The sequence below is a fragment of the Poecilia formosa genome, unplaced genomic scaffold (assembly GCF_000485575.1).
Source record: "Poecilia formosa unplaced genomic scaffold, Poecilia_formosa-5.1.2 Scaffold28, whole genome shotgun sequence".
Taxonomy (NCBI): Eukaryota; Metazoa; Chordata; class Actinopteri; order Cyprinodontiformes; family Poeciliidae; genus Poecilia; species Poecilia formosa.
In genome coordinates this window covers 691,014-703,100 of record NW_006799967.1, presented here as the reverse complement: position 1 = coordinate 703,100, position 12,087 = coordinate 691,014, and the positions used below count along the sequence as shown (strand labels likewise).

At 40.1% G+C, this 12,087-nt stretch overlaps 1 protein-coding gene across 1 annotated transcript; it reads right to left on the bottom strand.

Moving 5' to 3' along the window:
• Positions 1-531: 531 nt before the first annotated feature.
• On the bottom strand, positions 532-10,293 carry LOC103135857 (beta-1,3-galactosyl-O-glycosyl-glycoprotein beta-1,6-N-acetylglucosaminyltransferase 4-like). Its single transcript, XM_007548807.2, has 2 exons — positions 9,352-10,293; positions 532-2,471 (listed from the first exon to the last, which is right to left on the bottom strand). The coding sequence occupies exon 2, from the start codon at positions 2,468-2,470 to the stop codon at positions 1,172-1,174; it is 1,299 nt and encodes a 432-aa protein (XP_007548869.1). The 5' UTR covers position 2,471; positions 9,352-10,293; the 3' UTR covers positions 532-1,171.
• Positions 10,294-12,087: the final 1,794 nt, after the last annotated feature.

The following is a 12,087-nucleotide window of genomic DNA, read 5'->3' as shown; positions in this document are numbered from 1 at the left end:
TATATAACCAGCTCATCAGAAGCTAAATTATCTCGCCGCTTTTTGCCCACAGCTCTCTCAGTGAGACTCGCGGCGAAATCTCCCCGTGTCAGATTTAGAAGTCCAGTGAATGGCTCCTGCTTTAGATGTGGACGTTTTAGAGGACTGTTGACGGACACGATAAATCAACTTAAAGAGTGAAACTGCATGGACAGGCTGGGGGAGACCGGGTGACATCCCAGGACGGTTTTCAATAGCGAGAGTTTTGCCTAATTTGCACATATTTGCATCAATCAACACTTTTTACGCCCTAAACTCTGTTAAAGTTTCCTCCTTGGCAAGTAGAAGACACTATTAGCATTAAAGAAAAGAAAACTAGTATTTTTCATTCAGGACTTGCGTTTTTGTTTGTGTCTATTGTGCCTATTGCTTTAAACTGTATTCATAGTCCTGCTATTCAGTAATACCTGCAAGGATGTACAGTATGTTCAGTATTTCTTTACATCTTCATCAGCCATAAATGTACATTTCAGATCATCCAAGTACTGTATATCTGGTTAGAATAATACTTTATTCATTAAATAGTAACACTTCAGAACTGACTTTGATGATTTATTCATAGTCAACATTGTGCAACCCAAGTCTTCAATAATAATTTAATCATGTTTAAATGTTTTCAAAGCACTGGAAATCTATTGCTGTTCCATCAATGCTCAAAGTCTTTTATAAAGCATTTTCAAAAGATACAAAGAGTTGAAAAGTCCACAATCACAGTGACATAGAAAGTAGCTGGTCCCTGAACTTGATTGTAGACATAGTTTTTCTCTCCTTAATTAAACAACATGCTTGAGGTTCCTACATTTCTGACAGAGAGAAATCTATCATCCAAGGAGAAAGGATGGAGTGTTTCTAAACAAAAAAATAGGAATGGATGTAGCAAAGCGCAGAATGTAGAAAAAAATAACTAACACAATCCTATAGTACGCATATTTGTGTGTATGTCTTAGTTTCTGATCGACACAAAAGCTCCTTAGTGGGTGTCCTGTCAGACCGTCAGTTCCCGAAACCACACAAATAAAAGAAAAAAACTCATAGAAGTGCACGTGACCCCACCGGACTTGTGTGGTCCAATGGATTTTGTCTCTTAAGATTGTGGGGCAATTAAAAGAAAAGTCAATAGCCATCATTTTAGCTAACCTTTTGGGCAAGTCAACATTGTCCCTTTCTGAAACAACTTCTGCTTCTCCTCCAGTTTCTCCTCAAGGCACTGAAGAAGGATGGGATCCACTTTGGGATCGAACTTGTTGGCAAACCAGTGACCATAGTTGAGCAGCCAGTGCAGTTCGGCCGCCCCAAAAATGCAAACGCTGCGGACGTGCTGCCCCGAGCACGGCGGGTAAAGGTTCTCCTCCAGGTACTGCCACTTCACAAGCCTCGTCTTGCTCATCAGGTCTGTGATGTCGGGCTGGGACCTGGGCACCTCCCCGGGAACGCCCGGCAGTCGCACAAGTGTGGCCCAGAAGTGTTCGTCTGGAGAGTAGGTGTCCTCCGACCAGGCCAGGAAGTCCCTCACTACAGCCGACGAGTTCATGAACTGGATAAACTCCCGCGAGAGCACAAAGTAGGCATTGCCGATGAACATCTCTATGTTGTGCGGCGGTGGAGACTTTGCCTGCTGTGTTTTCACCGGAAGTTTCTTATACTCAAAACTGGCGTCCTGCAGCTCGTAGCGGTACAGAAACCGCTGCTTCTTGTGCTCACTGGGTCGACTCGTCTCCAACATGCTGGAGCCTTTCAGCCCCCTCAGCTCTGACACCAGCTCCATGTTGGACTTCAGCGGGAAGTCCTGGCCGCAAAGGTTGATGACGTACTTCCACTTGAACTCCGATGTCAGAAGGTCCGACAAACAGTTGAGGTCGGCCTTCAGGCGGCTGATGCTTGCGTAGAAAACGGTCTCGAGTTTGCTGGAGATGAAGACGTTGGGCAGGCAGCTGGACAAACCCTTCATGGCGGCAACGAACTGAGCCGACGACTTCTTGTCATAGTGTATGCAATAGATGTTGTTGGGAGAGTACACCGCCCTGAGGAGTCTCTCCACCATCCACGCATTTTTATGTACAACCAAAGAGTACGCAATGGGAAAAATCTTCTCTTCCTCGGAAACACACAAATCATCATAACCCCTGATCTTCCTGAAGACAGGGCAATTTCCTGTAAAGTCGATCAGACGTTCATCTTTATCTTCCACCACAGTTTTCCTTCTGATGATGAGGGATTTACCCACTTCTACTGGGTCCATGTCATAAATGGCTTTGCAGCTGATGTTGTGCTTGACAAATGACTGACTGATTGGAGCTGATGGAGGATCCAGGAACTCAGGGATGTAGATGTACTTGGCGCTGACCAGCAGCAGGATAATTACCGTCAGCACGGAGAGGAGGCTGGGGATGAACTTTTTCCTGAGCTTCAGCATGAACCGCTTTGCATTCATCCTGTGGGGAAACAAAACAAAACAAAACAAAAGAAACACACTTGAGGAACAGAAACCAAAACATTGAGTGGTATTTTTGATTAAAAACACAGAATAAACATTTGAAGCAAACCATTACTGTGGAATTTGTTTTCTTTTTTGGGTCTAATATGACTTGAATATTTGCACCAAGAGTCAGTAAAGTTTTAAACGGGGCCACGTTTCACCCGCTGCACTAGCCTTTCTTTTAGTCAAACTCTGTTTGCGTTTGGTATCCAAGGAGTGAATGGATTCGGTTTCAATAACACAACGTTTCTTCACCTTTTTTGAAGCCCTGCCGTAAACGTCCTTCAATCAATTATTAATGCTGGTGTGTCTCCACCAGGCTGGGAGAGCTCAGCCTCTCTTCAGCTGAAATACAGAACGTGTTTCCTACATAAGACATCCAGATGGGCAACTCAAGGCTGCAATGCCCAATTTTCAGATAGATTCAGCAATAGATTATGGCTGGGTGGTCACCTCAAATTTAAATTTATAGCTATTATTTAAAAAAAAAAAGAAAGAAAAAAAGATAAAATTCATATTATAATTTGGGGTGTAATGACATCTCATGTCATTTCCCAACTCATCCAGTTGTTTCCAGACTTCACAGTTTTCAGCAGTGAAAAAACAATACCAGAGATTAGGAGTGTAATAAAATGTCAGCATGGTTCTTGCCAAGTGAAATCCATCCTGTAAAGGTCAGTCCAGACCCTGTCAGTTTGTGACTTTAAGTTTAGCTCAGTATTATGGAACCAGAATATGACTGTTTCAAGCAGGAAACACTGTTTCTGTGTTTCAGTATTATTTTAAGGCATAAAAGAAAGTAATTCTTTGTGCTGACAAATTAGGCAAATGAAAACATCCTTTGCCAGCAACACTTGTCTACAAAAACTCTTAAAGGTCTAAGTAGTAAAAAGAAACGATGAAACAACGACAGACAAGACAGGAAAGCTGACCGTTGGCGACGGTGAAGCTAGCATACACTGTAGAGCTTCCCTGAGTTGTAGTTTCTAATCAGCTAATTTTTACTGTATTGGCAAATGTTTAAACTGATCGAACCTAAACCTGATACATCTACACTCAGAGACAATTTAAAACACAGGTTGAGATTTCTGAATCTCAGTAATTCTCTTGGTGAAAACGCAAAAAGTTAGTTATTATTTTTAGCATTAAGACCAAGTTGAAGTCTAGACGAGCTCAAATAAACCACTGACTTCTCAAAGTTAAACTGAATTTTCCAGTCATTAAATATTCACTTCATCTCAGGTGCTTGTATTGTCACACCCTTATTATTAGAAAGTCATTTAAGCAAAGCTAAAATGACACCAAGAATGCTTCATCTATTTGCACGTACTTTTTCAGAGGATAAATACCTTTATAATAACCTTTGTAGTTTACATTATCTTCCCAATACAAACTTTTGAACCGTCATTCTCATTCAAGTCTGACTTGATTTTTTTTAAAACACACCCTACAGATTATTTTAACAATGAACTCTATTCTCTTTGTTTTAAAAATAAGAACACAGAGCAAATGATTTGGCTGCTTCTTTTAGCAATCCGGTCCCGATTGGTCCAAAAAGGATATTTCAATTCACTTCAGCAAAATCAGAGAAACCTCAAGTTGAAATTACATGAAGGTGTCATAACGTATGTCACTTTCTTTAATGAAAAATAAACAATGAACTAATAATCCAAACAGTGGACAATGCAGGAACCAATGGGAAGCCAGGAACATGAGTAGGAGCAACAGAAGGAGCCAATGAAAAACAACGAGACGAGGGAGATTATGTAAACACAAGGAGTGCAAGTGACTAAGGAACCAGAGGAGTTGATGACAGGTGATTAACAACAGCTGGGGAACGGAGGAGGTAGAGGCAAAATGAGGTAATGATTAGCAGACTAAGAGTTTAAGCTTCATCTCATTCCTGTGAGCCCACAGCTCAGCGTTGCTTGGCCTTCACACCAAATCATACTGTTGATCTTTATTTTGTGTGGTGTGAGGCAACTTCCTTCTCTTTTGAACTTCCTTCTGGTTTGAATCTTTGAAGTCAAACCAGTTTAAGTATTTTGCCTCTTCTCGCCACCGTGGCTTTATGTAGTGAATAATTAACTGAGTTCTTTCTGGGTCTAAACAAAGGTCCATGGATGAGAAAGTTGGCTATTCTTACGTGCTCCTGACAGTTTTTGGTGTTTGGGGCAGAGAAATCCATCCTCTATCTTTCTGGTTTCTGAGGTGCGTTCTGTTTCCCTCCTACTAATTGAAGTCATTTTTTAACAAATGACACAGAATCTTGTGGTTTGTCCTAAAGAGAACAAGCCTTATGAGCTTCAGTGGAGATTAAATCTGAGATCGTTAAGATGTAGCAGTGAAAGAAAGATGCCCAGCAAGTATGTCTCACAAGATTTACCAACATACCAGAGGTGATGGCAGGACAAACTCCCACACACCCATTCCCTTGAATACATTCCTATTGCTGTAATGCATTTGGAAACCCTAACTAACTAAAATTGGGCCACTGCCTGGACTCAGCAGGGCCCAGCGCTAGCACATACAAAAACACAATGAGATTTGGCAGCTGTGCTCAGGTAGGGCATCTTCAGGACTCGCAGCATGAGACATGGCTTGAGATGCATCGAAATGCGAAATAAGACCTTACGACCAAACAGATTTGACACATTCACTCCTCTGTACCCTTCCGTCCAATCAACCAACAAAATACAGCCTATGAGAGGCAAACGGATGGCTCGGTTACAAGAGGTGAGGAGATATGATGTTGTGACACAATGCAAAGTGAGGGTTTCTTTCCTCTGACTTCAATGCCAGGCCTGAGGCAGGTTTCCTCCATTAAAATAACTCGGTTGAGATTAAAGTAAAATGTAAAGCAAGGAAGCTCGGAAACTTTGTGTAATCTTTGAAGTGTGGCTTCTAAACATTATAGGAGTGAATTACGCTGAGGTGGTGTGAAACTCAGCCTAGGTTTGAATATGGAAATGGTAAGTGGATTAAAAACGCTGTGGCATGAAAAAGGCTTGGCCACAGCAGATGTACTCTCTTCTTGTTTTATTTTTATTTTTTTGTCATATTTAAATGTTTCAGATGATCGAGCAAATTTTAATATCAGACAAAGACAACCGGACAAAATTCAAAAAGCAGTTTGTGAATAATGATTTCATTTATCAGGAAGGAAAACCCATTCCAACCTATCCGACCTTTTGAGGGAAAAAACCAAAAAACAAACACTAATGGACTCCCTACAATTAATGTTGTTTAACCACAGTTTTGGGAAGATGTATTTCATTTTACTAGCTACCCCTTCGTTACATTATGAAAAATCACATCATGATCCGACAAAAAGAAATAAATAAAATCAAGAACTTAACAGAAGCAAAGTCATTGGCATCTTTTCAGTCTTGTTGGGGTTACAAACCATTTCTAAAACTTTGGGAAGCCACTGAACCCCAATGAGAGCCATCATCCACAACCGGAGAAAACGTGGGACAGTGGTCAACTTTCCCAGGGCAGCCTAAAGAAATGACTCAAAGAAAGTATTGAGAACTCATCCAGGACGTCACAAGCACTGCTGACCTTACTTGACCTTACATTTAGGGTCAAAATTTGTGGTTCAACAATAAGGCGCAAGCAGGCCAAAAAAAAAAAGAAAGGGCAGTCAAATGAGCTTTCCGAGGCTGACCAATAAGAAGACAAAGGCCAACAGATCATTTGATCCACAAGACTTTAGGGGAAAATATTCTATATTCATTATAGACAATAATACACTGCAGAAGTTCTGTCTGAAAAAAAGAACACCACAGTGGTAGTGGTAGTATGATGGTCTTGAGTTACAATGCTTTTCAGGACCTGGATGATAAAACCATGAATTCTGCTCTCCACCTAAACACAAGCCAAAGGGTAATGGTGAGTCTGGACTGTCAACATTTGGATTTTAATCTGAGACATGCTGTGTCATGAACTTTAACGTGAATTAAAGTCATTCTGCAAAAAAATAAAAAATTTCGGCTGTCACTTATGTAATGTGCTAGCTAAATTGTGAAAGAAACTACGCTGTGAATCTCATAGCAAACTGAGTGGCTGTGAACAGCCACACAGGAAGTAGAGCCACAACATATTTGCTAGCAATAAAGTATCTCAAACGTTCCTCTTACTTCAACTTTAACTGTTTGATATTTGGAAGTGTGTCCAACACAAACTGAACATCTTCGTTCACGTCCTTTGCTGCCATCACCAACCTACAACCTTACACAGGCAGACTGCATTGGTGAAAACAACCCGGAAAGTCAACGGCATCATTCGCAACTCCTTCTGTTCGCTGATTGGCCAGGATGAAACGCATCGGAATGGGACAAATCCCAGATGGCGTATTTTGTAGTGGGACAACATGTATATTTTTATATCTATCCAAGTTTTTCTATAGCGAACCATCCAGGAACAAACCAACTTTAAAAAAGAAAACTGAAACATTCCAACTGTGGATTGTTGCTGACGCCTCCTGGTGAACCACAAATATTAAAGCGATGTAATTAGCTCTTCCCCAGAACAGCCCCCACGGGTGGCACTGATAGTTATTAGGTTCAGGGGTAAATCACCTTTTTCCACACAGGGCTTTGGCTAGCTTTCTTCTCTTCTTAAGCAAATTTGTCATTTATTCACTCGAGTTAACATTGACTGAGATTAAACTTTGACTGTTAGGAAAAATTTAAATGTGATAACACAGAAACAGAAGACAGTTGTGGGAGGGAAAATACTTTTCACATAACTGTGTGTCGCGCCCAGAGCACACAGTCCCAGTTACCCAGGTGCACTCGCAAGATACAGTGATATGAAAATCAGTAGACACCTGGAGATTAAGTACTTTGCCCATCGACATGTGGTGAGGGAAACTGGAATGGAACTTACGTTTCCACTGAGCTCCAGCCAATCTCTTACCTAGCAAAGCTAATAAAAGAAAATTGACTTTTTAAAAATAGGTCAGAAAGGTAATAAAATCTTTTCCAACGGATTTACGACTCACATGAGAACATGGAAAACCTTCAAACATTTCAAACACATTTCAGGTACGTAAGTGAAGTGAAAAATAATGTAAACCTGTTTAGGTAAGGGGTGATTATAGGCTTAAAACAGGGTTAGGTTGTTGAAGAATAACTTCAAGCTTTGAACATCTCACATAGCTCTGTTTAGTCTGTCATAGAAGGCTGAAGGAGTATAGCGCAACTGCAAACCTGCCCAGACATGACGGTGTGTTTAATATAAAGCGGCCAAACAAACAGATAAAAAGAAGAAGCAACCGAAGAGGCTTGTGGTAACGCTAGAGGAACTGCAGCTCAGGTAGATGAATCTGTTGACAAGACAACTAACTCCACAACTCCTTCATAAAATAATCGGGGTGTCCCGATACAATTTTTTCACTTTGCAATACGATACAAATATTGCAGCTTTGAGAATTTGCTGATACTAATATTGACCCCAAAACAATATCAGGATGAATCATGCGCACTTTTTACTACTTATTTTTCCATGTGGGATGTTGGAAAAGGTTTGATAGGTGATATTATCCAAACAGAGAACAATACGTAACAATGGCGGACTAAATACTGGAGCAGAGTCCTGTTTATATTGGAGATTCTAGATGCAGACGTAGATAATCTGATACTCTTTTTTTTTTGGCTGAAATCGGATTGATTTTTATATCAATATCAGATCGGGACAAGTCCAAAAATAGCATTAATAAGATAGTCTTATAGTTGAACAAACAAATGGAAGAAGGTGGACTGGTCAAATGAGACATACTGACACTGGACGTCTCCATGAACACACCATCCACATGCTGAAACATGGTGGTGGCACAATGATGCTGAGGGGATGTTTTCTTCAATAGTGACAAAGAAGCTGCTTGGAGCTGATGGAAAGAAGAATTTAAACTGAGGTCGAAATTCATCTTCTAACGGTACAACATCCCTAAAATAAACCTGGTTGAGATTAAGTCATAGTCTTTTAAAAGTCTCTGAGTTGAACTGAGAATCAGAGATGTTAAACTTGCTGGTCGTATACTCTGTCAATCCGATATAATGGGACTTAACATATTTCACCAAAAAAAAAAAAAAAATTGTTAAATTGAGCTGCGGCGCTAAAACCCACCAAGGAAGCTTTGGAGGTGACACTGTTAAAAACACCAAAAAAAAAAAAAAAAAAAGGCAAAGATTCTGGTCTCGGTGCGTTCATGAGGTAAATTCCAGGTAAACTCTTGACGTGGAATTGTTCAATTCCTGTTACTGGAATTCATGCAAATGCAAGTCACAGTTTTCAGGTTTTTATTTGCTAAATGAACATGGTCCTGAATCATCTTCAACTCACTTGGCTAATGATTCTCTGGTTTTGTGTTTTCCTGTCAAATGAAATCCCAGTAGAAGACGTTTCAGGTTTTGGTGGTGACATGGGGAAAAGTACGATTGTGCGACTACTTTTACTGGACTCCTGTTGCTCAGCTCATTAGTACATGGAACTGTTTGTTCTCAGGCCACAGTCTCAACAGCTGATTCAGTCCCCGGGGAAGTGCTATAATAAAGACCACAGTGAAATGTTGTCTCTGTCAGCTGCAAGATTACCAATCATTTTCAGCTTTTTTGTGGAACACCAAAATTAGCATAGTGAGAATATAAAAAGATACATTTGTTTAAACTGCCTCATATTAATATTTAACTAACAATACTTTTTATTTTATTTTATTTTATTTTATTTTTTTTACTTTTGTTAGACAAAAAAAAAATAAACGCTTCCTTCTGTTTTCATCTACCAGAACACATCTGAGATTTTTTTTGTGGGAGGGTAAACAAAACACCCACCTTACTCCGGGGTACCAGGCGCCACGTGAACCGCCTCTTCAAGTCATCCTGAAAGTTTTGGCTCAGAGTTGTGTCGAGCAGCTCCAGTGATGTGAACACCGACACTTGAAGGATCGGATCTCATAACCCGAGCTCACAGACGTCGAGAAGAAACACCAAAAGTGGTCACATCTTTCCTTCCTGCGCCCCTACACTTTCTTCAGAAAACTTCGGACCGCCGGCTCGCCACATCATTAACATTATCTTCAGAGACAAAGAGAGGAGGAAAAAAAATTCAAACAGCCTCTTTAGCTGGTGATGTCTGCGTGTCCGCGATGCGATGAGAGGGTTACGGTAACCCGGAAAGAGGGAGGATCTACAACTACACGTTGCGGAGAAGAAGATGTTGCGCCTCCCTTTGCGGAGCCGCGGGATGATCAGATGCGCCCAGGAGTGAATAAAAGCGCCGATTCAACAAGTGGAGTTAGTAGGAAGGAAGTTCCTGAAGTCATTCTGAACTGGCTGAGGGAGACGAGTTGGTGTGACGCACAGAGGAAACCCAAAAAAAAAAGAAAAAAAAAAGAAAAAAAAAGTTTTAAGGGAGGGGAGATGGGTTGATGTTTGGGTAAACCATAAAAGGAGCCAAGAGGTCTAAAGCAAAAAAATAAAAAATAAAAATAAAAAAAAATAAGAGAGAGAGAGAGAGAGAGAAAGAAAAGCAAAACGGAAGAAAGAATTCGAAATACTTTATTGGTAAATGTGGGTAAAGGGAGATCATCTGCAAATAAAGGAGAGCGTCTGCTCTCAATGCCCTCATTGTCTCCGGACCTGACTGCGCCTTTGTGTGCGGTGGAGGTGGAGGTGGAGGTGGGGAAAAAGAAACTGGAAACTTAACTTCAGACCCACAGGGATTTTATTATTGGGAATATTGTCTTACACACAAAGAGCAGCAGCAGCATTCACGCCAACATTTTATTACCACACACGTATATGCGCAGTGATGTGCAATATGCCAAGTGATATGGAAGTCGTTTATTTGCAGCAATTCAGTTCATTAAGCGAACTGATTGATCTGATTCTGTCCGGGTTTTTGAAGACTTTTTGCATGCAGCTAATAAAAACCACACGCACCCCTTCTCTAAAAGTTATATTACATTGGAAAAGTTATTTTTTATTTTTATTTATTTTTTATTTTTAAATACAGAAATATTGTCATTGCGACATTATGGCCAATTACCTGGACTTAGTGCTGACTCAGTCATTGTCACATTTCTCATTTTAAAAAGCTCAATTATTTACCACTAAATACAACTGACTTTTTTTGTTTGCTTGTTTTAAAGGGGCAAGTAAAATAAACTTTTCTGAGATTTACATTGTGTTATAATGTTATTCCTTCGTCTAAAACGTACCTGAAGTTTAATTCTTTTATGCACGTTCTGACGACTTCCTGAGGGCGGAGCTTCAGAAAGAGCAGGAGCTTCTTAAAGAGACAGAGGCCCAAATTTAATGTGTTAAATTACGTCATAGAAAGTCATTTCATATATACAGCATTTTTATAACCACTGACGGTAACAAAGTTACTTAATTGTGCTATAAAATGGCACCATACTGGAAGATATGAAGAAAAGGAGGAAGAAGGAAACTTGTTTTTTTTTTAAACAGATTATAGTTTTAATCATAAACATTGTTTAGTCATAAGAAATGAAAGGCATGCTGCTTAATGTACACTGCGTTTGGAGGCGAACAGCTCAGATCCCTGTGTTCAAAAACAACAGTCACATGGGTCAAATCTAATGCAGGAGGCATGAGAGCAGAAAATCAGCTGAAAAGTTTCACGTCCAAATGAAATCAATCTGCTGGGAGAAAATGGAATCACATCATCTGACTTACATTTAAAGGACTGAGAAACACACAACAGTGATACCGAGTTTCTTCTTTTTATTATTAGAAAAAACAGAAGAGTGCATGAAAGTGTTAACATGCCTGAGTGAAACAATCCAAATTAAAGCAGCAGAAATAAAAATGTAGAGCAGAACAGAAGCAGTTTTTATTGACCCGCTACATGTGTAACTGCAGCAAAGGTTTGCCCCAAACAGGAAGAGAAACTGACTTCCCACTGACATAAGACACATTTAACACCAATGAGAGCTAGTGATGCTAAAGAGCAGCATTAACTTCTCTGAGAGAAAGAAAATCTGAACGTCCAATTCTCAGTGGGTTGAATTCAGTTGCGCCCTGGAGACGGTTGGGAACGGTTAAATGATCGTCCAGCGCTGACAAAGCAATACTTAAAAGAAAGAGCAAAACAAGTCCACATGTTGGAGGGGATCAGACCAAATCCCCTGACATCAGAACCCACTTTTAAAACACAAAGGGCTTATTTTGTGCTCGCCAGGTTCCAATTATCCAGAGACATGCAAGAGTTATGCTGTTCAGACAGAGTACAGCTAAGAGTTGGCTGCTTTGGTAATGAAGCACAGCATTTGTTTTTCCACAGTTATCTACGTGTACACGTGTTTTAAATAAAAATAAAAAAACGAATAAGTACAATAATTAATGTAAAAAGTAGATTTGGATTTCATTCACTCAGAAAAACCAAAAACACATATTCAGAAAAATCTGGCCATTTGTGAAAAAGTAATAGACTCTGTCACACAACAATAAAGAGCATTTGAAGCAGAGCAGGCCTAACAAAGCAACGCAACTTCACGGCAATTTCTTACTGGAGCATGTTGCCTTCTATGAATGATGACCATG

What these genes read in the sequence shown, in the direction of transcription:
- LOC103135857 (XM_007548807.2), bottom strand. Translation starts at nt 2,470, where the DNA reads ATGAATGCAAAGCGGTTCATGCTGAAGCTCAGGAAAAAGTTCATCCCC.